This window comes from Canis lupus, chromosome 5 (assembly GCF_048164855.1).
Source record: "Canis lupus baileyi chromosome 5, mCanLup2.hap1, whole genome shotgun sequence".
Taxonomy (NCBI): domain Eukaryota; kingdom Metazoa; phylum Chordata; class Mammalia; order Carnivora; family Canidae; genus Canis; species Canis lupus.
The window spans coordinates 32,770,003-32,797,674 of record NC_132842.1 but is presented as its reverse complement, the minus strand read 5'-3'; the positions used below and the strand labels follow the sequence as shown (position 1 = coordinate 32,797,674).

General features: G+C 47.8%; 1 protein-coding gene across 2 annotated transcripts in view; it reads right to left on the bottom strand.

Annotated features, from left to right (window-relative positions):
* The window catches only part of PITRM1 (pitrilysin metallopeptidase 1), a 37,143-nt gene extending 25,656 nt beyond the window's left edge, over positions 1–11,487 (bottom strand). For both annotated transcript variants that reach the window (XM_072825945.1, XM_072825946.1), the window contains exons 1-7: positions 11,363–11,487; positions 7,647–7,746; positions 6,010–6,116; positions 5,336–5,487; positions 4,647–4,761; positions 4,476–4,572; positions 3,139–3,299 (exon numbers count right to left, since the gene is read on the bottom strand). In XM_072825945.1, the coding sequence (XP_072682046.1) occupies positions 3,139–3,299; positions 4,476–4,572; positions 4,647–4,761; positions 5,336–5,487; positions 6,010–6,116; positions 7,647–7,746; positions 11,363–11,415 (785 nt within the window). In that variant the 5' untranslated portion in view covers positions 11,416–11,487. The remainder of the gene's footprint in view (positions 1–3,138; positions 3,300–4,475; positions 4,573–4,646; positions 4,762–5,335; positions 5,488–6,009; positions 6,117–7,646; positions 7,747–11,362) is intronic.
* Positions 11,488–27,672: the final 16,185 nt, after the last annotated feature.

Sequence of the window (27,672 nt, the reverse complement as noted above, 5' to 3'; positions counted from 1 at the left end):
AATTTAGGATAACAAATGAGCAAAGGGAGAAAGAAAAACTGAAAAAAACTGGTCTTAACTCTAGAGAACACTCTCATGGTTATTAGGGGTAAGGTGGTGGGTTGATGGGGGACATAGGTGATGGGGGATCTTGACGAACATTGAATAACATATGCCAAGTGTTGAATTATGTTATTTTACACCTGAAATTAATATAACACTGTACGTTAATTACAACAGAATTAAAAAGACAAACTTAAAAATGGAAGGTACATTGGTGTGCCAGAGTGGCTCAGTCGGTTAAGTGTCCGACTTTGTCTTAGGTCAAGATCTCGGGGTCTCAGGATCCAGTGCCATGTTGGACTCCCTGCTCAGTGGGAAGTCAGCTTGTCCCTCTGCCCTTCCCCTGGCTAGTGCTAAGTGAACAAAATCTTTAAAGAACCAGAAGGTACACATATATATAGCACCTCATAGCAAAATAGTTCCCATGTTGAAATGAAGTTTGTATAGAAATACATTGCATTCACTGGTTTTTGTTTTGTTTTTTAAGATTTGAGAGGGTGTGCATGCTGCGTGCACCTGGGTAGGGGGGAATGGGGTAGGAGGAGAGAGAATTCTGAAGCAGACTTCCTGCTGAGCAGGGAGCCCAATGTGGAGCTGGATTCCAGGACCCTGAAATCACGATCTCAACCTAAGGCACTTCACCAATGAAGCCACCCAGGGGCCCCTGTTTACTTACCTAAACTAGAAAGACCAAATATTGGCTTTGATTTTTTTTTTTTTTTTAAATAAGAAACACAACACAAATCATGTAAAAGTAATTAATTAAATGTAAATCTGCCGGAAGTTGCTCCTTATTTTAAATGTACTATATAAAGGGGTTTCAAAAATGAAGTAACTCATATGTTAAAATATTTGATGGTCTTAGCTACAGGAGTACAGTAACCCATCTATTACTGTCAAAGTAAGGAATTTCACAAAGTTCAATTTCAGGCTACAAATCTCAGATTACGTGTTTTTAGGACAACATATTTATCCATCTAGGGAAAAAGAGTACAATGACACTGATTTTTTTTTTTTTTTAAATAAGCTGTTTTCTGGGCTAAGACTCAGATACAGAAAACAGACTGGTGACTGCCAGAGGCAGGGGGTGGACAAAATGGGTAGGAGGGGTCCAAGCTTCCAGTTACATCATGGGCACATAACATACAGTATGGTGACTATGTTGAATAGTGTAGTGTATATTTAAAAGCTGCTAACAGATCTTAACAGTTCTCATCAGAAAAAAATATTTACAACTATATGCAGTGATAGATGTTAACTGGACTTATTGTGGTGATCACTTCATGGCATATGCATGACCCAAATTGTTCTGTTGCACACCTACAACTACTGCAATGCTATATGTTGGTTATATCCCAAAAAAATAAACACATCTGATTTGGGGAACAAGTATCTTAAAGATCCTTCAAAATTTTCCACTCAGTGGCTCAAAGAGTGGCACTCCAATAACAAGTAGCACCCCTGGCATCCATGGAGACGCTGATCTCTAAATGCCGGGCTCCACTTAGTCTCAGGACTCCTTGGAGAAAGAAGTAGCTACAGATCAGGAGCAGGATGAACCAGGATTTGGGGCAGGATACAGAAACCAGTTATTGAAAACTAAAGACACCATTAGATAAGATGAGCTTAAAGGAATTCCCTTGAACGACGGCTGAAACAATTTTGAGCATAAAAAAAAAGATCCTAAAAAAAAAAAAAAAAAGATCCTATTCAATTATATAATTTGAAGTATACACATATACAAAAAATATTTCTGTGAGATAACAATGGTATTAAAAATAAACCATACGAAAGTAAAAGAAAAAAAGGTTCCTCTGTCGCCATTGGAGGAGCTACTGCCACCATCTCCCTTTAAAATTAGACAGCCAAAGAAAAGAAGCCTGTCTCCGCCCTTCCCGTTAGAGCTGTACTTCAGGCTAACCCATCAGCCCCTACTGATGGGAGAAGCTCATGTTCACCCAAGTCCAGTTAATAAACATACAAGAAATTGAATTTTTTTGAGTGTGTGCATGCATATGCACACACAGGGAGCAGGGATGGGGGAGGAGAGAATCTCAAGCAGACTCCCCGCTGAGTGCACAGCTGAACACAGGACTTTATCTTAGGACCCTGAGATCATGACCTGAGCCAAAACCAAGAGCTGGAACGCTGAACCAAGTGAGCCACCAAGGTGTCCCCCAAAATTAAAGAATTCTTTAGAACACTCTGCAAACTCTATTGGAATTGTTCCAGGCAGTGAACACACCAAACAACGAATAAGTAAATAAATCAAAGAACATTAACAGCTTGGTAAGAAACAGAATATTCACAGAATGCCAGGATACCAACCCTGCAGATGGCCTGTGTCTCTCCAGGGAGAAAAACAGAGCTTTACAAAATATATGCGCCTCATTTGGATTGAACATGTTATTTTAGGTACTACCGGGAAATCCGGATTTGGAATAATTAGTGGGTGCTTTCAAGCAAGTATTTAAATATAGTATGATGTCATAAAATGTTTCAGGGTCCCGAATTTAAGTATTAGAGGTAGACCATCATGAGGACTGTCATCTCCCTTATATGTGGTATGTTTATGAAGTTCATCATTCTACGCTCTATGGTTTTTTGTATGCTTCAAAGTTTTTGTTATCAAAATTCAAATTTTTTTACATTTTAAATAATCTTGAAAATTTGATTTTCCATCAGCATTTTATTTATAAATACACACATTGGTGTTTTGTTATTAGTAACAGCTGAAACCAGCAAGTTCCCCAGTTTAGCCAGGGTAACCGCCATTTCCCGAGCACCTCAGGAGGGGGACGGTCGCCAGTACACCCACGTCCTACATCGTAAAGCTGAGGTGCAGGGGGCTGATGGTGGCAGTATCCGGACCCTCCTTTAGGAGGCGCTGTCACTATCATGCTGGGCACAGAAAAGTTGCTGCTGTAGACATGCAGAATGAACATCAATCCGTTAAGGGAAGAATCCTCTAAATCTACGTAGCTCTTCATAAACAATCCTTTGCCAAATGTGAGAGAAGCCGTATCACTTAGTGTATGCACACCAGTATACTCTTCATCACCCACCATTAATTAAACGTCAAACGTGAAATATTACCTAGCATTACTGGGGTGATAATGGGTTGCATGGAACTGTTTAAGCTGCTCCCATGTGAGGTCTGGGATGCACATGGGATCGCCCCCGGAGATCACAGAGTACGTGTGGTCAGGCAGGAGTCGGTTCTGAACGTGCTGCGAGAATATCCTCTCGTTGTCAGTCTTCAAATAAAAGAAAAGATATATGTGTGTGAAAAATAACACCCACTGTTACAACACAGCAGATGAACTACGCAGATGAACCACATTTTGGGAGTAACACCCTGAAATTTACACTGTCGCAGCAGTATACCAGGCACTCCCAGGATCCTAACAAAGCACACAACTCACTCACAATCCCCGCACAGGACCCAGGGATCAGGGCTCTCGCCAGAGGGAAAACTCTTTGCACTGTGCACGGGCCACCAATAGCTACACAGCCGAGGGCCAGGGGAGGGATGTACGGAACAAGGAAAGATGCGCAAGGACCCCTGCCCATGAGCTGTGGGGAGGGGTCCCAAGGGCTTCCGGAGCAAAAGCAGCCACTCTAACAGGAGTTTCCAGGAGCTGCTGGAAGAAATGAAACCCTAATTGATTATTCAAAGGTAAGGAAGCCCTATGGTGCAGCAAAGCAGCCCCACATGTCAAGGCAGGACTCCACAGTCAGAGGCGCTGGGAAGACGGGCCCCAGCACAGAGGTCCTCAAACTGCCTGGTCTCAGATCTTTCATGCGCCCCAGAATCAATGAGGTCCCCAAAGAGCTTTTGATGATGCGGGTTTCTTGACTGCACAGGAGTGTGTGTGCACACACATAATGTTTCTGTATTAGAAATTAAAAATCTGAGATCTTTAAAAAAGTTACTTATTCACTCATTATCTTAACCCATCACTACATGTTAACAATAGTTTCTGGAAACTATTTCTGAGACAAAGCAGAAATATTAAAGAATAGCTCTGTTTTGCACATTTTGCAAATCTCCTTAATGTCTGGCCTAATTAGAGACGGCTGGACTCTGATATACTTGTTTCTGTGTCTGATCAACTATCAAAAAACTCTTAACACAGGCCCGGGGAAACTCCACATTGGCCAGCGTGAGAAAAGATGACAAGGTTTACCTCACGGACCTCCCACAGACCCCAGGCCAGGCCCCCACCGCAGGTGGAGAGCTGTAGCTGCAACACTGGGAGCTTGGCCCTCTACCGTCCAGCTGCTGGTTCAATAAGCCCAGCAAACAACGTGAGATAATGTCAACGGTCTTCCAGACCCAGGAACATTCCAATATCTCACACAGGAGGATCAGTGTTACACAGTTTTAAAAAGGAAACAACAAAACAAAACAAAAAACCCCCACAACTCACGAATACTCCCTTCATTTCATTAAAGACGACGCCTTTAAAGATTAAGGGTGTCTGGGGGTCTCTCGGATTCTCATGTTCCAGTCGCCATCCTTCCTGCCTAAATAATGATAAGTAATTACACAGTGACAGTGACTCCAATACTAAAGTCTAAATCAATCAATCATTACGTACCAGAAATCCAGTTCCCGCAAGCATGGGAAAAAGACCGCATCCAAATACACAGACAGCAGATTCTGGAAGTCCTTGGGATTTTGTGTGGAAAATGGGTATAGAGTATAATCGCTAGCTGGGTGTAAATGAAAACATTTTTGAGATTCGACAGATTCCCACAGGAATTAGTCATGTCCACCACCTCCTACCCCCCTACGGTGAGCCCTTACTGCCCCTGGCACAGAGGAAGCACCCTGCTGCTACAGGCTGGGGCGGGGGGAACAGGCACAGCCAGCCATGACCTCACACGCCTGCAAAGACGGCCTCACCCAGATTGCTGACTTAATGCACTTGGGAACTGTGGGCCCCAGGGCACTTCTCTCACACCATCAGCCTACGCGCTGCCCCAGTTCCTAAAACTAAGCTCAAACACCACCCCTGCCACATTAACTTAATGCCACAGAGATCAACTTTAATAGCAATGTTTCCAAAAGAGTATTATTATGACATTTTCCAGAAAAAGTCAGGTGTCTCTTCCTTAAAACTATAGTTTTTATAATCTGACCACGATGCGGCTTTCCCGAAGGATTAAAGTTCTAGCAGTTTTCAACCAGACCAGAGAGTGGTGCGCGTGTTCCCGCCTACGGGCTGCCAAGCACCCCCACACCCAGTGGCCCCCGGCACAGCCCCAGCGCAGGAGGCCAGCTTACCTGTGAAGGCATTCATGAAAGTGGACAGTGACCGATTGAGCATCTTGAAGAAAGGATCTCTGCATGGGTATCTGTGAGAGCCACACAAGACGGTATGCTCCAGGATGTGCGGGACGCCAGAGCTGTCCATGGGAGTGGTGCGGAACTGCACGCTGCGGGGAAACAAGAGGAGCCAGCAGGCGAGCTCAGGTGCACAGCTCAGCGTCCAGGACTCCGCTCACCGCGGTTACCGGCCTTAACCCCTCCAGCCGCGTACCCTTGCACAAAAACGGTCTCTTATGACAACACAGAAGATCACTAACTCAGACCCCGAACTTTAACTATGTCATGAGGACATAAATTCAATTAAACTTTCCCTTCTGTTTTCAAGATATGTGCAATAAAAATAAAAGATGAGGGGATCCCTGGGTGGCTCAGCGGTTTAGCTCCTGCCTTTGGCCCAGGGCGTGGTCCTGGAGTCCCAGGATCGAGTCCTGCATCGGGCTCCCTGCATGGAGCCTGCTTCTCCCTCTGCCTGTGTCTTTGCCTCTCTCTCTCTCTCTCTCGTGAATAAAATAAAATCTTAAAAAAAATAAAATAAAAGATGAGTGAACAAAGCCTTTAAACTAGTTGTGGCGTGGCAGGTGCCATCAGTGGAAACAGTCAAGAGCGTGTGTGCACAACGCCCCCCACACCTGAACAAGTTGTTGCTGTCTTCTCTGGCCAAGTGCAAGTATTTTGCGCCTGTGCGGTCATGGCTGAGCTTCACTGCGGTCAGGGACAGTTCAGGAATGGCCGTCACCTGAATGAACAAGAAACATGTGAACAGCTAGTCAGATGGAAAGACGCTCGGACAGGCACGCGCACTGCACCGCGGGACCTGGTCTGCGTCACCAGGCAGCACCAGCACATCAGCAACACCTTGTTCAAACCCTAATCTTACAAACGAGCAAAGGCAGGCCTCGCACTGACCATCCTACGCACCCTCTTTCTGAAGGCTTACCGTCTGCTAGACACTTTCTGAACAGTTCACGGGTAACTGTGGCGGCGGGGGGGGGGGGGGGTCCTCAGCCCCATCGGCAGAGGAAACCGCTGAGGCTCCGAGGAGCAGACGGGGAAGCAGACCCCACTCCTCACACCAGGCTGCCCGGGAGGGGTCCTGCTCTCACCCGCCAAGCTTGCTGTGTGGCTTCCTTTTATACACGTCATTCCAGGACTGCCCAGAATGGCTCCGCTGGGAGGGGACACTGGGGTGGGCCACAGCCCGGGACCGCAGGTGCTTCGCCTGGTCTCTGCAGTTCTGAGGCGTCCCGAGGGGGGTGCTGGGGCTACCACCAGTTACTTGCTCCCAGTGGGAGGGTCCAAATCACCTCCAATAAGAACTAGCGCATCCTCACCCCGAGGACGGTCATCTCCTACCTACGTAAGCCTCACAAAGGTTCCATGGCCGTTGGCACCACATCGTTTTAAGGGGCCTCGGCTTGGTTTACAAGCCGTTAAATTATCTAACACTTTACCTTGCAAGAGATGATCAATGTATTTAAAATCAGTTGACACACAGAACTGTCTGCCTCCCCTACTCCTCAAACAAGGACCATGTTTTATGACAAGTTTCTACAACACTTGAAAAATGCAGTGAGGTCCTCCCTAACAGTCACTGTCGTACGTCCCAACCCCCCCCACGTGGCCTTCAGGGACTTCACACGTGCTCTCACCCACTGTCCTGAGGCCACCCCCACAATGTCTGGAACTGCTGCCACGGGCACGTGCAGCTCTCCTCCTTCCACTTACACACCCCCTAGTTCTGCGTGAACCTGTCCTAGGCACCCCTCCCCTCCCGTCATCCTCTTGGTCTCTGCACTTACGCCTTGCTGTGGCTACACTGGCACCCTCCTGGACTGAGAGCTGCCCGCCTCTTGAAGCTGTAGGAGTGTTACCCATCGCATGAAGCCAACTAGCCAGTCCATGGTATACACTACCTTTTGATTACATTAAAGAGAAAACATCACGAAGGTCCAGGAACACAATCTCTGTACCCAGATGGCTCCAAAATAAAGTTTTTGTGTGTGGAGCACACTTCCTAGCATGTGCTAGGAAGACGTGACCTGCACAGATGTGGGGCAGTCTACTCAGCACAGTGACCAGTCAAGTGTGTGGACACACAAACATCAACGCGTGTGACTTCATTCTACAATCCAGAGACATGGGGCCTCAGGGGGTTAGGTTCAGGGCAGGGACCAGGGATCTGTACGTATCCAAGAATCAGGAAATCTCTTCACTTGCACAATCTGCTCAGTTGAGCCCAAGGTGGAACAGGGTGAGCCCCACACACCTGGCTGACGGTGAAGCCGTGGATCTGCTCTCCCACCTTGTGCTGCTGGGCCCTCTCACAGGCGCTGCTGCCCCTCCTCCTCCATGCTCCGGGGCTGGCCCTGCTCCATGGGAGGAGAGGAACCCAGGTTAGACGCTCCTGCAGGACAACTGTGTGGCTAAGTCAGCAACATCACAAAAACATTTTCAAATGTTCGAATGATCAAGACATTTAAACTGTACAACTTCCAAATAGACTCCAGAAAATTCATTTCCTGAATCTTTAGTAAAGTTCTTTCAATTCTTTTTTTTTTTTTTTTTTTTTTAAAGACTTCATTCCTGAGAAAGAGAGAGAGAGGCAGAGACACAGGCAGAGGGAGAAGCAGGCTCCAAGCAGGGAGCCCGATGCGGGACTTGATCCCAGGACCCTGGGGTCACGGCCTGAGCTGAAGGCAGACGCTCAACAGCTGAGCCACTCAGGTGCCCAAGTTCTTTCAATTCTATGATCATTTTCACTACTCAGCTAAAGCTTCATATCAACTAATAACTGCATGTTGCAATTACATGCAAATGTTCATTAACTATAATTGTGATACCAACTTTCCTTACCCATATGAAAAACAACGCTCACATCAAAAGGACTTCTTCCATCTCAGTACACAGCATCTCGATAAACTACCATTATGCATCCACCAAATTGGTAAAAAGTAAGAAATCTAGCATTGCCAGGAACTCCTGCGGTGTAACTGAGGTGTGCAAATAAGAACGATTCTGGAATAACATTTGGCATCATTTAAATGAGCAAGGATTCACCTCCACGTGTCCTGGAGAACTTGCCCTCATCACGTGGCAGCACACAGGCCTTGCATTGGCACCATTCCTAGGAGTCCCAAACTCCACCAACCAGGACGTCCATCCTCCGAATAGGTAGATTGTGGACTATTCAATAGATAAGCTTAGCCATAAGAATGGATGGAACAACCACTTGTAACAAAAATGTGGGTCGCATAATGCTAAGCCAAGACAAATACAAAGGACAGACCCAGTATCATCCCAAGTAGGTAACCTGTGTGGTAGGAATACACAGACAGTGAAAATATAAAGGAACGCCGACACTATGGGTGGAGCTGGACAGGGTGACGCTAAGACCATAGGACGTCGCTCATGTGGAACGAGAAATGAGCAAAGGGAAAAGAGGCAGGTGAAGAAACCGACTCTTAACCACAGAGAACTACTGACATCCCCAGCGGGGAGGAGGGGGAGAGGGTCTGTGGACCCAGGGACTCTGGAGCTCAATCTCCCGTACACAGATCTATGGGGAAAAGCAAGGGATGAACCGGGAGCGAGGGCCCATCTGAGGGGCAGGCAGGGAGGCTTCCCATCCGTCAGAGCTCTCACCTTACTCTGGGTGACAGGGACGCTATCTTTAAGTATTTTCTCTCAACTGTACTATATGCTTTACAGAATTTTCTACGTTACTATAGGTCACAAAAATACTTCTTTTGAGGGAAACACAGAAAAGGAAAGAAAACCACTGACCCAGTCGCTGTCAGACCACGGGAGCAACACGGTCCTAATTCTAAAGCTGGCCATGTCCGGAAAGAAAGAGGATGTTCAGACGTGTTTACGCTCAAGAACACAAGCCCCGAAGTACGTGCTCAGGCTGAAAATGCAGAAACGCCCGAGGCACGGGGGCTTCCCCAGGTACTCAGCCCCGCCAGGGCACCCGCTGCCCCGCCAGGGCACCCGCACAGCAGTAAACGGGCTCCTGCGAACCAGCCTGAGACAAAACCGACCTGCGGACGCGGGGAGCGCCACCGTCGTTGAATGTCAGACTCCATCGCTCTTTACAAGAACCTAGTCATTTAGACAAACTTCAATTTCCAGGAGCTCCGATGCACCAAGTGAGCATCAGGTGTCCAGAGGACTCCCTCCCTGCTCCCCACAAACAGGGCGGTCATGTTCATGAGAACCACAGGCCCGCAGCTGCTGTAATCACGCAGGAAGATCCACATGTAGGCCCACCCGCACCTGTGCCCCCCACGCTGGGCTTGCCTGACCTCCCAGGGGCCCGGGGAGCCTCGCCTGGCCGGCTTCACCCACGCGCTGTTCTGGCTGCCGCTCCCAATGCCGACCAGGCACAGGAACCCCCTTCCTCTGGCAGGGCAGTCCCTGGGAGAGGGACTGCTGCGCCTCCATCACCCAGGCTCTGCAAGGCTCCCCAGGCGAGGGGGCCTGGGGTCCAGGCTCCCCCAGGAGACGGGTGTCGGGGTCTCAGGGTCCCCCAGGAGAGGGCCATCAGGGTCTCAGGGTCCCCGGCCGAGGGCTGTCAGGGTCTCCAGGTCCAGGCTCCCGCAGGAGAGGGCTGTTGGGGTCCTGGGATCCCCAGGTGAGGTGTGTTGGGGTCCAGGCTCCTCCAGGGCAGGACTGTCAGGGTTCTGGGGTCCCTGGGTCCACGGCTCCCCAGGAGAGGGCCATGAGGGTCTCAGGGTCCCTGGCTGAGGGCTGTCAGGGTCTCCAGGTCTAGGCTCCCACAGGAGAGGGCTGTCGGGGTCCTGGGATCCCCGGGTGAGGTGTGCTGGGGCCTGGGCTCCTCCAGGTGAGGACCGTTTGGGCCTGGGGTCCCTAAGCTCCCTTAGGAGAGGAGTGTCAGGGTCCAGGCTCCCCGGGTCTGGCCTCTCCCAGGCGAGGACTGTCGGGGTCTTGGACCCCCTGGGTCAGGGCTGTTGGGGTCCAGGGTCCCAGGGCTCCCTTAGGAGAGGGCTGTCGGGGTCTGGGCTCCCCCAGGTCAGGGCTCCCGGGGTCAGGGCTGTCGGGGTCCAGGGTCCCAGGGATCCCTTAGGAGAGGGCTGTCGGGGTCTGGGCTCCACGGGTCCAGGCTCCCCAGGTGAGGGCTCCCCGGGTCCAGGCTGTGGGGGTCTTGGGCTCCCCAGGCCCGGGCTGTTGGGGTCTGGGCTCCCTGGGTGAGGGCTCCCCGAGCCCAGGCTGTTGGGTCCGGGGTCCGGCCTTCCCCAGGCGAGGGCTGTCGGGGTCTGGGGTCCCAGGGCTCCCCGGGTGAGGGCTATCAGGGTCTGGCCTCCCTCAGGTCAGGGCTGTCGGGATCCCAGGGCTCCCCGGGTCCAGCCTCCTCCAGGTGTAGGCTATCGGGGTCCCCAGGTCAGGGCTGTCGGGGTCCCCAGGTGAGGGCTCCCCGGGTCAGGGCTATCGGGTTCCAGGCTCCCCCGGCCCGGGCTGTCGGGGTCCCCAGGTGAGGGCTCCCCAGGTGAGGGCTCCCGGGGTCCGGGCTGTCGGGGTCCAGGCTCCCCGGAACTGGGCTGTCGGGGTCCCCAGGTGAGGGCTCCCCAGGTGAGGGCTCCCCGGGTCCGGGCTGTCGGGGTCCGGGCTGTCGGGGTCCAGGCTCCCCGGGCCCGGGCTGTCGGGGTCCCCAGGTGAGGGCTCCCCAGGTGAGGGCTCCCCGAGTCCGGGCTGTCGGGGTCCAGGCTCCCCGGAACCGGGCTGTCGGGGTCCCCAGGTGAGGGCTCCCCGGGTCCGGGCTGTCGGGGTCCCCAGGTAAGGGCTCCCCAGGTGAGGGCTGTCGGGGTCTCGGGTTCCCCGGGCCCGGGCTGTCGGGGTCCGGGGGCCCCAGGGCACGGAGCTGCGGCGCGGCACGGCGGGGCCGGGACGAGACCGCGGAGCCGCCCGGGTGCCCCCGGGGCCGGGGCCGCCGCCTCCCGCCCTCCCGCCGGGCCCGCGCCTCACCCGCCACTCCGCCGCCTCAGGAAGCCCGGCGCCCTCCCGCCGCAGCGCCACATGGTTGGTGACCCGCGTCAGGGCCGCGGCCGCCGCTCCGCTTATCCGGACGCACGGCGCGGGGGTGTGACGCACTGGCCGCCACTCCCATTGGCCAGCGCGCACGGCGACGCCGTCCCCAATAGGCTGGCGAGGAAGGGGGCGGGACTCGCCCAGGTGGGCGGGGCGACGGAGGGGCGGAGCGTCGCGGCCTCCGAGCGTCGGCGCCCGGCGGGGGCGGGGCTCTCGAACGGAGCCCGGGGCTGGCGCGGTGTCCGGGGCGTGCGTGGGGAGGGACGCGCGCTGGGGGCGGGGCCTGGGCGGGGAGGGCGGGGCCTGTGAGGGCGAGGGGCGGGGCCTGTGAAGGAGAGGGGCGGGGCGTGCGCAGGGAGGGGCGGGGCCCCGCAGGTGGAGCGTGTGGCACAGTGTGGGGTTGACTCAGGCCGACCAGGTGAGCTGCCTGTCCTGCTCTTGGGGGCATTGGTCTCCTGGGGGAGGTCGTGCACCTGCACCCGTGGGTGCTCACAGCTCTGTCTGCAGGTAGTTAAGTGACAGTAAAGGATGTCCAGCGGGGGCCCACCTGGTGCCTCAGCCCCTGAATATAGGGTTTTGTAGAAATGGTCCGAGGACCGCACCAGATAGTCTCGAGGGTCAGCACACCATGATGTCACGCTCTTTATGAATGGTCCGCTCAGTGTGTCCCCAGGGAACCGCGGGACAGCTCAAAGCACCTGCACAGGTGCTCACCGCCTTCCCCACCTGCATCTCACGTCTGGGAAGACTCCGCACTTCTGCGTTGTCCGAAGTACCCACGTGCCCTCCTGGAGCAGCAGAGCCAGGCTTCAGGGGGGCAGGTCGTGCGTGTGGGCCTGCGCACCTGGGATCAGTTAGCCTCACCTGCGCGCTGCAGTGGCGGGGAGAAGTCCGGCCCCACCTCTGTCTGCAGATCCTCAGGGCCACGACCTCCTTGCTTCTCTCTCTCCCTCATTTCTTTCCCCCCTGGCCCCTCTCAAATATCCCTGCCATCGCTTCTGGGCTCTAAAGAAAAACTTCTAAGTAGCAATGGAGAGGGTCACCAGAGACACCAAAGCCTCCAAAAAACTCTCCAGGGTGCCATGGATTCTGCAGGTAAACCGAGTAGCTCTTTATCCAGAGGAGAAAACAGGTGAACCAGAGGTGATGATAGGAAGCCACTAATACAAACACACTCCGTGTGTAAACTTTTCTTCCTTGGAAAATCTGGGTGGTAAATGTTACTGAGTCACCACAGCGTCTCTGTGATCCTGGGGGACGGTTGGGTATCATTAACACTATAACACTACTGACAGTGTTTAGGGAAATGAGTGCTGGGAAGTTAGAGTATTTTGATCTCTCTGAAAAATGGATGCTATATAAATCCAGTAATTGCCACTTACTGATATCTTCCCACAGCATACAGCCCCGTTGATGGCTACCTACCTGCCCACACACACACACAGTAATTTATAAATAATTATTTTGAATAGCACCCAATATAATTTTAACACTTGTATGTCATCTCGACTTATATTAAAAATCATTGCAATTCTTTAAAGAATTGTCTATACAATATCCTATATTTCAAAAACACATCCAATGTCATAACGAAACTGTTTTAGTAAGATGAGCATTGATCAGAAGAGGGGCTGTCTGGGATATAGAAGAGCAACGGAATGAATATTTGAGGCTTATGGATGGGATTATATCTCCCCAAAAAGATATGTTGTGACCTCATTTAAAAGGGTCTCTGTAGAGGGTATCAAATTGGAAGGTAGGCATTAGGATAGGCATCTAATCCAAGATGAGCAGTTTCTTCATAGAAAGGGGATATTTGGGCCCACCGGCATGAAGAGGAGGCCGTGTGAAGATGAAGGCAAAGATCAAGGTGATACTTCTATACACCAAAGTGCACCAAGGGTTGTTGGCATGTCAGAAGCTCCGAGAGAAGCATGGAGCAGATTCCCCCACATAGCCTCAGAAGGAACCAATCTGCGGACACCTTGATCTCCAACTTGCAGCCTCCAGGACTACGAGACAGTGAATTTCTGTTGTTCTAAATCATCTGGTTTGTGGTATTTTTCGATGGCCGCTCCAGCCATCTGACTAAGGCAGAAAAGTCAAGGTCCTTTCACCTCCCAAAGAAAAGTACAAAGTGTTCAACTGCATGTGTTGTTTCCTGGGATTGCATGTCATTGGCATAAATGCATACTTTTTGGAAATCCTTTATTCCTGAATTTATCATAAACCACAAGTGATGGTTGTTAGAACTGCAAGATAAGGGATTAGCTCAGTGCTTCCACATTTAAAATGATAAATTGTAGAAATATGTAAGATGTCAACAAACACTGCTAATAACATGGAATAAGGCGAAAGATCCCCCTACTGAAACCTAGGATCCAACCCTAGTGCTCATTCACTACTTTTCATTCAACAAACATTTATTGTGATGTTGGTACAGTATTGACTCCATCCTTGAGTTTTATTTCTTCTGTGTCTTTAAAGACCCATTAAGAAATTCACATTAATTTGACAGATTTTGGTTTCATTTCTGCTTCTAGGCATGTTCTCTGATATTCACCTTTGGTGGAGATAAGCTCTTCCTTTGAACGCAGTTTGACTTCAGATGTTTTGAAAAGTTGTTTCAGAAAATACAAGATGTTGTTGAGATTCCTCTTGGTTAAGCCAATAATAATAATAATAATAATAATTTTTAAAAGATCTTACAAATTTATATATATATATATGAAAAAAATCCAGGATTAATCATAATTAAGGAAAAAGTACACTAAAATAACAATGGATATTATTTTATCTATTAGATGTGATGATTTGATAAAATTTAAGGCCAGTGAGGCTAATGAAGTTACGGGGATCAGGTGCTTTTATGCTCCAAGTACTAATGTGTTACTCTCTCTGTGTATTACCTTTTGGAAAGCACTTTGGCGCTACTTATACAAACTTTAAGTGAGCGTACTCTTTCAGAAAAAATTTCACTTCTTATGAAAAATTACCCTATAGCTACATTCTCACAAGGGCACAATGCTGGGTAAGATGTTCTCTGCAGCATTTTCAACTACAGCAAATATTGAACAGCATTAATGTCTACCAAGAAGACTTTTCTTTAATAAAATATAAGATACTCATATAACTAAATACTACACAGATACCAAAATAGTGATATGCATTATTTTTCATATACATATATATATATAACACAAATTAATAAGGAAAAAAGCTAAATGGGGCTAAAACTCGTGGAATAGGATAAGTTGAAAGGAGATGTTAGTTACGGACCTAACATATCATTTTTTTTAAAAAAGATTTTATTCATGAGAGACATAGAGAGAGGCAGAGACACAGGCAGAGGGAGAAGCAGGCTCCCTGCAGGACCCTGGGGTCACACCCTGAGCCAAAGGCAGACGCTCAACCACTGAGCCACCCAGGTGTCCCCGCTAACATAATATTCTAATCAAAGAAATTTATGAAGACTAAATAGATGGCAAGACAGTGTATATGCATAAATAGGAAACACAGAATGATAAAGATGTCATTGCAGAAAAAAATGCAATGCAATTCCAAAACAAACCAAAAAAAAAAAAAAAAAACATTTCCAACAGATTAGAACACAAAATGATCCTAAAATACAGATGAAGGAGAAAAATTCAAGAACAAGCAAAGAGGGACGCCTGGGTGGCTCAGCAGTTGAGCGTCCACCTTCAGCTTAGGGCGTGATCCCAGGGTCCCAGGATCAAGTCCTGCATCGGGCCCCCCGCAGGGAGCCTGCTCCTCCCTCTGCCTGTGTCTCTGCCTCTCTCTGTGTGTCTCTCATGGATAAATAAATAAAATCTTTAAAGAAAAAAAAAAGAACAGGCAAAGCAATTTTGAAGAAGGACAATGTGTGAAACTTATTTTAGCAGATATTAAGACAAGTCTTAATGTTCAGGACTTTTAGGTTTCCAAGTCTATAAAAGCTGTAACAAAAAAGAGAGTGTGTTAATATTAGCACCGAGAGAGTCAGGGAGTCTAAGGGAATATAAAGAAAGCCAGGAATATACCCCTAGAAGTAGGTCACTGGAGAACAGATTCAATAAATCTTGTAATTTATATGGGAAAAATTGAATTGCTGGTTTAAATCAGTCTGCACCTGCCCCAAAGCCAGAATAACATTATATCTCTTAAAGGGCTTAAAGGTTTTACTCTTCTCACTTATACTTTTAGTACCCATGATTTGAATTTTATTTCTGTTTCCTGTAACAGAGAAATCCTCAAGATTAAAACGCCTGCAGAATAAATCATTAGACTGGACACCACCCCCGACCCCGCCCCATCCCCATGTGCAAATTTAGAATGAGAGCCCAAGCAGAGAAAGGACCTCCACCTGCATCTCGTCCTTAGCACGGACTTACTGGTGCCTGAAATACTTTAGCAGGAGACAGACGAGCGCTCCAAAGTGAGCAGAGTGCTTCCAATGCAAGTACTCATTCCCCAAAATTTGCACTGACACTGACTTTTATTGAGCAGTGGGGTGGAAGGCTATGAGGACAGTGTCATCACCAGGTAGAAACAATGAAATGGAGAGGGGAAAACAAAACCCTGGGGACTTCGAAAGTCTAAGTTTATTTTCTTCGAATGTTTCCTTTCCAAGGCTAATAACCATTATTCACATTCCAATGGTTTTGTAGGCATCCGGTGTTTTATCTGCAACCCAAATGCTGCTGTTTGCTTGTGAATGACTTGGGAGCTGGTGTAAGCAACCCACAGCTCGTTCGGTTGGTTATGACACAGAATTATCCATCCAGTCCAGGCTCTGCGTGTGACCTTTTATCTGCTCTGTGACATGGGTTACATCTTTCATATGACAAATCGTCTTATAAAACTGATAATGTGTTTGTGACTGGTTTCCAGGGAGGAGTGCAATGGGTTCATCATCACTCTGGTTGGATAAATATTTATTGAACTCCTAGCATAGGCTACTGAGTTGCTGCTGAAATTTGGATAAAGATTTAGAAACCAGCTCTTCAGGCAGAGATTAAAGATGCAGTCCCCACTTTTTAGGGAACTGTTGGTCTAGCGTAGGTTGTAGAAAAATAAGTTGAAAATTACCGTGTTGTCTAATGCAGTGCCCCCGGGAGGGCAAAGGCAAAGATAGTTCCAGCAAAGGGTGGCTCAGAGAAGCCTTCCTGGGGAAGGGGACACATTGGACTTTCCCCAAATAGTGCATGAATAAATAATGTCATATGTTTTGCATTTATTTCCTACCACAGATTACCGCACATTTTCTGACCTCACGCAACATGAGTTAATTATCTCGCAGTTCTGCAGGTCAGAAGTGTGGCACAGGTCTCCCTGGGCTAAAAGAAGTCTAAAGGGCTGCAATTTTCTGGAGATGCTGGGAAGAATATGTTTTCTTGCCTTTTCCAGCTTTGGGAGGCCACCCACATTCCTTGGCTTGTGGCCCCTTCTTCCATCTTCAAACCAGCAATGGCTGGTCCAGCCTTTCTCTTGATGCCATTTCTCTAGATCGATGCTTCTGCCTTCTGCTGCCTTATGTAGAGACCCTTGTAATTATGCTGGGCCATCCAGATAATCCAACATAATCTCTTTATCTTAAAATCATCTGATTGGTAGGGAATCCCTGGGTGGCTCAGTGGTTTAGCGCCTGCCTTCAGCCCAGGGCGTGACCCTGGAGACCCGGGATGGATTGGGCTCCCTGCATTGAGCCTGCTTCTCCCTCTGCCTGTGTCTGCCTCTCTCTCTCTCCCTCTGTGTCTTTCATGAATCAATAAATAAAATCTTTTAAAAAAATTATCTGATTGGCTACTTTAATTCCATCTGCTACCTTACATCCTCTTTGACGTGCATCCTAACATATTCACAGGTTCCAGGGATTAGGATGTGGCCCATTATGTTGCCTACCACTGCATTAAAATAAGCCAACTTTCTGTATTATGAAATGCTAGAAGAATCTTTAAAAATGAAACATTTAGGGAATCCCTGGGTGGCTCAGCGGTTTAGCGCCTGCCTTCGGCCCAGGGCGTGACTCTGGAGTCCCGGGATCGAGTCCCACGTCAGGCTCCCTGCATGGAGCCTGCTTCTCCCTCTGCCTGTGTCTCTGCCTCTCTCTCTCTCTCTGTGTCTCTCATGAGTAAATAAATTTTAAAAAATCTTAAAAAAAGAAACATTTATGTTTATGCCATATTGTTAAAATTAGTATTTTACTAATCTGCTATGGGTACTTTAGAATACAACTGTCAGGTTCCTATCCTAAAAAGAGGAAGTGTGTGTATATACATTTCCTTCCCCACCCTCACTCCCTGGGTTTTTCCCCTGAGCTTCTTCCCTGAGTCCCACTCACTGATCGAAATCATTATTTCACACAACAAATGTGACGTTCTATTGCAAATTGTTGGTCTTTTCAGCAAAACATTCTACGATATTCTGGCTTATTTGTTTGAAGGAGGAATTTGACACTCCAAGTATAGAAGGAGATGAATATTATAATTGAATTTCCAGACATCACTTTTTGGAGCTTTGAAACAAATACCTGTCAGTTAGAGAGAGAACAAATGGGTACATATCAGAGGAGAGAGGAAGGGAGAGAATGCCCAAGATGGCATTTATTTAGCATTTTTATGCATTATTATCCATGGCAGTGAAATAAATATTCATTAGTGAAATGTCTTTTTAGTGGAAACAAGCCAGAGGCAAGAGCATATTTATATAGCTTAAAGCTCAATGGGAGAAAAGCTGTTTTTGTTACTTCTGAATTGGTTCTTTGTTAAATTCAGAGAACACATCATTGCTAAAGTGGGTTCATTTCAACACATTTTTTGACATATCGATCATCAAAATGACTCCTTTACTGATAACATTGATAACAAAGGAGTCATTTCCTTGTTGAAATACACTTCTTGGGGGAACAATGAGGGCTTTTTGGGTCAGGGGCCAGATAAATTTGTGCCAGGAGTGGATCAGGATGGGTGAGGGCTGGCCCTGGTTTCCGCACAGCTAGCGTGCCATGGGAAGAGCAGGACTGGTCCAGCGTCTAATGCAAGTGTCTTTGGGGAGCTGAGTCTGAAAATACAAAGTTGGGAAGAAAACTCAACTTGTATATTAAATCTAAATGCAAGGGGAGACAGCACTAAGAATCGGGGACTGGATGAGAGAAAGGCACGTGCTCCTGAGGGGCCTCTGCACACCACCTGTCGGTCCTTGGTTGGTACTCACGTCTATCTCACCCTCCACCTGCCCCCCAACCCCGGCACGTGTGCTACGTGTGCGTAGAGCAGATATCTGGAATTCTGCACCTTCTGACTCACAGATTCCTTCCTGAATTTGTGTTCTCGTCTGATATGCTTCCAGAGACATTAGAGGTTGGGACGTCCATCCGTGATCATCAGCAAGGCTTTGAAGGCAGACGGTGGATAACCTGAGTCATCATGGTTTAAACAGACAGGCATTTATCTTCCGACTGATTTTATCTTTCCAACGAAACCATCCTTTATCTGTGGTTATAAGATGGTGTTATGAGCTGTTTCTCAGCCAAACTCCCTGTGTTGAAGCCCTAACTTCCCGTAACCCCCAGGACTTTAAAATGTGACTGTATTTGGCGATGGGGTTTTTATGGAGGCGATTAGGGTAAACTGAGGTCGTGAGAATGGGTCCTGATCCAATCTGACTGGTGTCTCTGATAGAAGAGGAGATGAGGACACGGACTCACCCAGAGGGAAGAGCATGTGAGGACATGGGGCGGGGGGCGGGCGGCGTGGGCAAGCCAGGGAGAGAGGCCTCGGGGGACGCCAGCCCTGCCCACGCCCGCATCTCGGGCTCCAGCCTCCAGGATGGGGACACAAAGGAGTCTGTTGTGAGAGCTCCTGGTCTGTGCTGCTGGTTGTAGGGGCCCCAGGAAGGCAGTACAGACAGGGGACCCCAGGTACGGTGTCCAGAAACCGCAGATCATAGGGAACTTTCATCCGGGATGAAGGAAGCATGTTAAATCACCGAGAAAGTGACGGTCATTTAAGAAATGACACTGCAATAAATCAGTTTGATATAGACCCGTTCTTTACACCAAAAGAGAGTCCCGATAGGTCAATGGATTTAATATAAAAGGAGTGCATAAAAACGTGAAAGAAAGATGGATTTGTTTATTTATTTAAAGATTTATTTATTTATTTATTTATGATAGACATAGAGAGAGAGAGAGGCAGAGACACAGGAGGAGGGAGAAGCAGGCTTCATGCAGGGAGCCTGACGTGGGACTCGATCCTGGGACTCCAGGATCACGCCCTGGGCCAAAGGCAGGCACTAAACCGCTGAGCCACCCAGGGATCCCCAAAATGGATACATTTAAAACACAATTTGGGAATTATTTATAAGGATGATATAAAAATCCAGAATCCATTTTTTAAAAACTGGTTTGGGGCACCTGGGGGGCTCCGTTGGTTGGGCATCCGACTCCTGATTTCGGCTCAGGTGAAAAATTGAATTGCTATGAGGTCCTGGGATCGAGCCCCAGGTGGAGCTTTGTGTTCAGCCTGGAGTCTGCTTGCCCCTCTTCCCCTAGATGTGCACGCTCTCTCTTAAATAAATAAATAATCTGGTTCATTGGTCAGTATAAAATATAAAAATATGTGTGGAACAAAAGTATTGTTAAAAAGTCCAAAGACCTGGGCAGTCTGGGTGGCTCAGGGGTTTAGAGCCGCCTTCAGCCCTGGGCTTGATCCTGGAGACCTGGGATCGAGTCCTATGTTGGGCTCCCTGCATGGAGCCTATTTCTCCCTCTGCCTGTGTCTCTGCCCCTCTCTCTGTGTGTCTCTCATGAATAAATAAATAAAATCTTAAAAAAAAAAAAGTCCAAAGACCAACAACCCCCCCTCCCCCAAAGAAAAGCAAATCACATGGCAGGAAAAGGCTATAGCATATAAATCATTTTTGAGAATCTCTAAGAAAAACAAATAAAAATTTAAAAAAGGCAAAGTTGTTTCACACAACTTACAAATGACCAATTATTAAAAAGAAAAGCCCTCCAACTAACAACAAAGGCAACAGAAATTAAAATGAAAATGTGGAACTGTTTTTAGCCAATCTGGTTGGCAGAGGTTTAAGCACTTGACAACTGCCGGCGTCTGGGGTAGCCCCGCACGCGCTCGTGGTGGGAGCACTGACTCCTGCAGGGATCGTAGGGTGCACCTGTCTGGGTGGAAAAGGGGTGCAATAGTGCATGTTCCCGAGAGAGGCCAATTGCCCTCTCGCCGCTCAGCAGAGGCGTATATACCCCAAAGGACTGCGGAACTGATTGAGCAGGGTCGCAGTAAATGCAGACGTGCCCAAGTGTCATCTAGCAGCCTATTAAACGTCCCTCTCGTGGAATGTGCTGGAAACGCCTGCCATCCTGGAGAGCATGCCCCGGGGATCAAACAGCCGGAGCCCGGGCAGCAGGTGCTGTTTCTCTGTCTTGCTACCTGTGCGCTCACCCCATTGCACCCAGAGGCCGTCCTCCCATCTCCTGCAGCCGCTGCAGTGGCACATTCCTACCCCACCTTGCCTGGGATAGTGACCTAGATCCCCGGCCGTCCCGGCATAGGTCCAGGCCTGCTCAGCTGTGCTTGCCCAGCTCCCAGGGTCAGGAGCCTGTGGCCTGCCGGATCTCTACTGATATAGGGCTCTCAACCCCCTGCTATGGGATGCGCGCCCTGGTGTCCTGGGCCCTGGGCCTGACCCTGCTCTGAGCAGGTGCTTGAAATAGGGGGACAATCCATTCAGTCTTTTCATATAATAACAAGGAGCGGGGCTACATGCACCCACATGACAGGACGGCCCATCAATAGCATTGTCGAAAAACAGCAAATCATTGTTTAAAAACATGACTCTTAATTTGGGTAAAATGCAGATAATGGAAAGTTGACCATTTTGCTCCTGTTTATGTGGACAGCTCTGTGGCACTAAGCACATTCACTGCTGGGTCCCGGTGTCCACCGTCCATCCCCAAGCGCTCATCGTCTGGGACTGAGATGGGGCACCCCCCAAAGATAGTTCTCCCCACTTCCCCGGCCCTGCAGCCACCTTCAGCTCTGTCTCTACGGATTCAACTACTCTCAGGTGGACGGGACCACACAATGTTGGACTTTTGCATCCAGCAGATTGCACTCGGCATCATGTCCTGAAGGCTCATCCATGTTGTAGCCCGCATCGGCATGTCCTTCCCTTCAAAGGCTGGAAAAACATCCCATTGTCTGTATTTGTTGTCCGTGTTATCTGTCGACAGGCGCTGGGCTACTTTCCGGCTGCGTGAGTAATGCTGCTGTGAACACAAGTGTGCAAACACCTCCTCGAGATCCTGCTCTCAGTTCCACTGGGTGAAGACCTCGATGTGCAACTGCTGAGTCATGTTGTAGTCCTATTTTTAATTTTTTGAAGAACCATCAGTATGATCCTTTTTTAAAATAGTTTTTTTTGAATTGTCTTTTTTTAATTTAGATTTATTTTTTATTGGTGTTCAATTTGCCAACAAAATAAAAAATTTTTAAAAATAAAAATGCAGCTACAGATATCGATGTCACAGCAATTAAAAATGCCTGGAAGCATGGAGATCCATGATGAATGGTTGTGGAGGGTACAAACGGATGTGGGCGATCGAGGACATTTATCCTTCCCTTTGCAGCTTTCTAAAACTTTTTTTCACTTGTAGCTATGACTTCAATAGATACCCGGAGTGGGAAAGTGTACCATTTCTGTAGATACGCTCACCAGCAGGTATATCGAGACCATTACATGGAAAAGCCTCAGGCTTCCAGGCGGCTCCTTTCCTGGGTGAATTTAGAGTGTGCTGCTCATTGCTTTTGCTTTTCTGCATTCATTTTCCTCTGCTTGTCTGGGGGCCCCTTGAAGGCAGGGACTGGGTGCAATTTATATTTATGCCCCCCACTGCCATTCCCAGGGGCATTTCTAGCAGGTTGAGAGCGCTTAGCGGTTTCTGTTGTTGTCAACTGGTTTTGCCAATCCCTGGAAAAAACAGAGTAAGCTGAGAGCAATCCCCCTTCGCCATGCCCTTTGCTTCTCAGACGAGATGATGCCTTCTTCCTGTCTCTCTCTCTTCTTCCTCCCCGTCCCCTGCAGCCTCTGTTGTTTCCTCTGACAAAGAGAAGAGGCTTAGTTAGACTCCCAGTGTCTTCTTCTTCTTCTTCTTTTTTAAGATTTTTATTTATTTATTTATTCATGAGAGACACACAGAGAGAGGCAAAGACACAGGCAGAGGGAGAAGCAGGCTCCATTCAGGAAGCCCGATGCAGGACTCGATCCCGGGACTCCAGGATCACGCCCTGAGCCGAGGGCAGACGCTCAAACGCTGAGCCACCCGGGGATCCCGACACCTGGTGTCTTCCTGCCCGCATGCTTCACTGCCTTTATTCCTATAACACGTCTTCACTCAACTCTACTGCTTTTTATTAGAATGCATAAACTTCTTAGGATTCTCATCAAACTTCTTAGGATTATCCTTTGCATCAAGAGGAAACCGTTGTAGGGAATACAGTTCTGCAGTCAGAGAAGCTCCACCACTTATGAACCATCTGACCTTCAGTGCATCACCTAAATTCTAAAAATTTCAGTTTCCCGTGCAATAGAGACAATGTTAGCTATCTTACAGAAAATATAAAGTATTTAGCAGAGTTTCTTTCACATAGAAGGAGAGATGGTACTTTAAAAGCTTTAGAGCTATTATCAATTATGGCTGCTGTAGTGGTAACTGGCTCTCTAATAATCTAAATTATCCCAAACAGATTTCTTATGGGATCTACTCCTTGGGTAAGAAATGTCACTTTAAAATACATATCCACAGAACACAACTGCTTACAATTTTTAAAAAAGATTTTATTTATTTATTCATGAAAGACAGAGAGAGAGGCAGAGACACAGGCAGAGGGAGAAGCAGGCTCCACGCAGGGAGCCCGATGTGGGACTCGATCCCAGGACCCCGGGATCACGCCCTGAGCTGAAGGCGGCGCTAAACCGCTGAGCCACCCGGGCTGCCCTGCTTAAGATTTTTTATGCCTTTGCAATTTTGATAAATGCGGAAAGTTTTCCCTCTCTTGAAAAGATTTAAATTTGACATTGATATTTTAGAGAGAGTTGCAGTTCACCCAAAAGGAACAGATCATCATAGACTTTCCCAGACACATGCTTCATCACATAAAACTACCCTCCTCTGTCAAACAAAGTGGGTCTGGTCATAATAGAACTCATCTCATAGGATTTTGCTAAAATTTAAGGAGACACTATCTGAAGAGCCAATCACATCGTCCCACAAATCGCTCTTGCAGTAGTACTGTATTTGCTCCCTAACAAGAGGTGGGGGGCTGTCTGGAGTCGGCCGTACTCACCTGTCTTCCAGATCTTCAGCAGCTCCGGAGGGCGTCCACTTAGCAAGTGCATTTCAAGGGTTCTGAATCATTTCCTGACACTTTAGCTCTGATGTTAACATGAACTGTATGCTACAGAAGCATGTAGTTAGAGCATCATCCTGATTTAATGAATTTTTTTCCCCAGTACCAATAAAGATGTAACCCACTGCAACACCCTCCACTGATTTCCATCAAATGGAGCCTCATGCTTACTCTTCTGCATTTACTCACCGCATTTGTATTAGATAATCTAGCCATCACATCAACGTGTCTCATGTAGGGCTTTATCTTTTCAATATAAGTTATGTATAACCGTTTCAAGACAGATTCTGGCTTTTAGGAGACCTTCTGAATTTTCATTTTCTTAGAATATTGTAAGAGGAGCACAGAGCTAAAAGTCAGAGAAAATCTGTTTGTAACGGGTGAGCCTGTTGAGCTGTCCTGGTTGTCATTATAAATGATATGGATCAACTAATTGGGGATCTGATCAATTGCCTTATGATTATCTCAATGAATTCCAATAGACTTAATTCATTGCATTATAAAGACTTAGCCTTCAGATCAGTATACAGTGGGTTTATAGATAAATTTACTTAATTGGAACAACCTGGTTAGGGTTCAATGGCTTGTCCATGATCAATTATTACATGAAATGAAACTGAGTTTCAAAATTGTGATTTATTCTCACTCACGAGGCCTGGTGCCTAACAATGGAAAATAGGAATGTATAACCTTCATGACCGGGAGCATAGTAACATTAACAGGTGAACGCTCACCTGCTCTGGCAGCGATCAGATCGTCATCTGTGCTACTCGGTGTGGCCCACGAACAGTGTCTTCCTGGCCTCAGGAAGTTAAGCCTACAGGAGCATTTGGAGGGTAAAGTACTGAAGTTAGGAGGTTAGAAATGGAAAAACTTGAGTGTAGAAATTGAGTTTAGAAAGTTTAGAGACTTTTATAACATTCTAACAGAAATATTATTTCTTTAGATCTCATATTAAAAATGTAGAGTTCCTATTTTTTCTTTTTTCTAAGGACTTTTTTTTTTGTATTTTAGAGAAGAATCAATCCATCAGAATTGGAAATTAAAGAAATACAGAACCTGTCCTGCATCAAGGGAAGTACTGACGAAGAGGGATACTTTCACTGCAACGAGAGACACTTATTCAGGGGTCGCTCAGCCTCTGGATGCGACTCGTCCACTGAAAAGATAGGACCTACAGACCCCCTTCCATACGGTGTGATCTACAAGATGTGGCTTGGAGCACAAACATGCAAACAGCCAGTGTTCTGGGCAGAGGTTGGGATTCTAGTCTAGATGGGAGTTGTAGCTGATGGTTTATAGCTGGTGGTTAAATGCAGCAGATGGATGTAGAAATGAATTGTTAAAGGCTCGTGTTTTGCAGGTAAATGTTGAACTGCCTTGAGGGGCAGGGGAGGGAAAGCCTAATCTGTAGCTTCTGCAACTGCCCTCATTGTAAACACACCCATCATGACTCCAAGGGACCATCGTGGGGATCAAAAGGGCAGAGGTGCTAATGACTGCGTTTTGCCACCAGCCAAGCCAGCTCCAGCACATCTCCGAGAACCACGCCAAATATCCGGGCAACTGCAGACAGATGCATATAAGAAAGTAACAATGTATAACATAACAGAACAACACGGGCCGGGTCAGAGAAAAGGACTTCCAATGAGCCGGAACAAGGACACTGAGAGAAGTTGGCAAGGCCAAGGATGTTTCTCCTAGCCCTTGACCAACACCTGATGAAGGCATTTCCCCCAGCGAGGCTGAATGTTAACTCCCGAGATGCACCTGTCGTGGCTTATTTTTGTACATGTGTTTACATTTGTCCTTTTTCTAAATTGCACACGCATTTTACTTGAAGTTCTTTTGGCTAGTCGTTTAAATCATAGAAGTTCAACAAAGGATAATCATACTTTGCAGACTTAGGAAGGTCCCAAGACAAGCTCAGATTTGATAATGTGCTAGAAGGATGCACAGAATCATGGAAAGCTGGTACACTCACGGTTGTGGTTTGTTACAGCAGAGGGATAGAGAGGAAAGTCAGCCAAGGGAAGGGGGCCTGGGGGCGGTGACCAGGACACGCCCAGGCACGGAGTTTCCAGTTGTCCTGTCCCAGCAACTGTGGGCAGCACTGACTTCTCCTGGCAATCATGTGTGACGATGATGCATGGAGTTTGCCAACCAGGGAAGCTTCCCAAGCCTTGGTCTTCAGAGTATTTTTTAGGATACTGTCCACCCGTCCGACATTTAGTCACCAGACCCTCTTGACCTTGAGCTGATACCACGTGTCCCACCATAAATGACACTGTAGATGATCAGATCTGTGTGGCCCATGGCCCCAGGTAAACAGATATTCCCATCAGGCAGGACATTGTAGAGATGAACTTCCAGGATTGGGCGTGGCGGGGGAGGGGGAGCAAACGCCAATGCTCTGTGGGTATGGTTAGTTCTCGACTACACATACTTTGACATATTACTATGGAAGTACTTTTGAACTTAAGAGATACTGGTTGAACAACACAGGTACCCAATGGGCGCTCAGCCAATGGACCAGGTAAGCCAACCCCTCTACGAAACACCGTTCAACAAGGCTTATTCTTGCGTTTGCAGAAAGAATGTGCGGTGGATTTCCTTAAATTAACACACATCTGAGACAAATCAGTCACAGCCTGATGTATCCACAGCCTCTCAGGACAACAGCCACCATTTGTGGGGCATCCGGTGTTTGTCAGGGACAGTGTGAGCCCCAAGACCACATCCTTCTGCCCAGATTGATTTAGAAACCTGCTCCTCCACCAGTGACGGTGGGTTCATAGGCTGGCCTTGGGTCTGTGGCCAAAGGGTCCACTTAGATGTGATTGATTGATTGATTGATTGATTGATGCTATCAGCTGAGCCGACTGGAAGGCTTCTCCTAATGATTATATTGGAAGTCAAGGAAAGGCCAGGCCAGTAGGAAGTGAGGGGATTGTGTAGAATACAGAGTAGTTGAATTGTGCTGATGGGGAGTGGGGTCCCAGGGCCCCTCCTTGTGGGATCTTGGAGAGGTTTTGAAGGACCGTGCAATTAACTCCCCCACATCGGGCCCTCTTAGGATTTTTAGACATTTCCTCTGAGATTCAATCCCTTTATTGCCTCTCATGCATACTCACAATCAAGCCCTCTTATGACCAATGTTGGCAAGTTGAACTGATTATCGAGGGTCAGTGCTGAGTCAGTCAAGGGCACAGGGAGCTTAGATCACCCTTGCTTTGATGGGAAGTTGCACATTTTTCAAAGTATAGGCAATGTGACAACAGATGCCTTCTTGAGGAAACCTTTGGGTGCCTTTGATAACAAAATGTTATAATGTTCTTAAAAACACAAATGGCAGGTCTAGGTGGATCACATATTGCCCGGTCCTTCACGTTCAGTGTCGTTTTATTTTCTTTTGCATGGATTCTGAATACGATGGTCTGTGTCTTCTCATCCCAGAGTGGTATTTTCATCAAGGTTCAATAGTGAATATTGAAACCTACCTTGTGGCTGTTGATTGACAACAGTTTATCTAAAATCTAATAGAAGCGATCTGACTTCAGTGGATCTGAGAAGTGGAAATACTTTAATGAAACATTTTGCAAGGAAAATAAGTCTTTTCTGTGCACCATCAACTCCATTCGCTTCCTGGACAAAATAAAGCTGTTGCGTAAATGCATCTACTCCGCCTCGGACTTCATAGGTTAACTGTTCTATCCCAGGCTTTTGGCAGGCACGTTGCAAGTGTCGATTGAAGGCAGGCAAGGTCACGCCGAACAAGGCCCTGGATGTGATTCCGATCTTGAATTGTATTTGTGTACT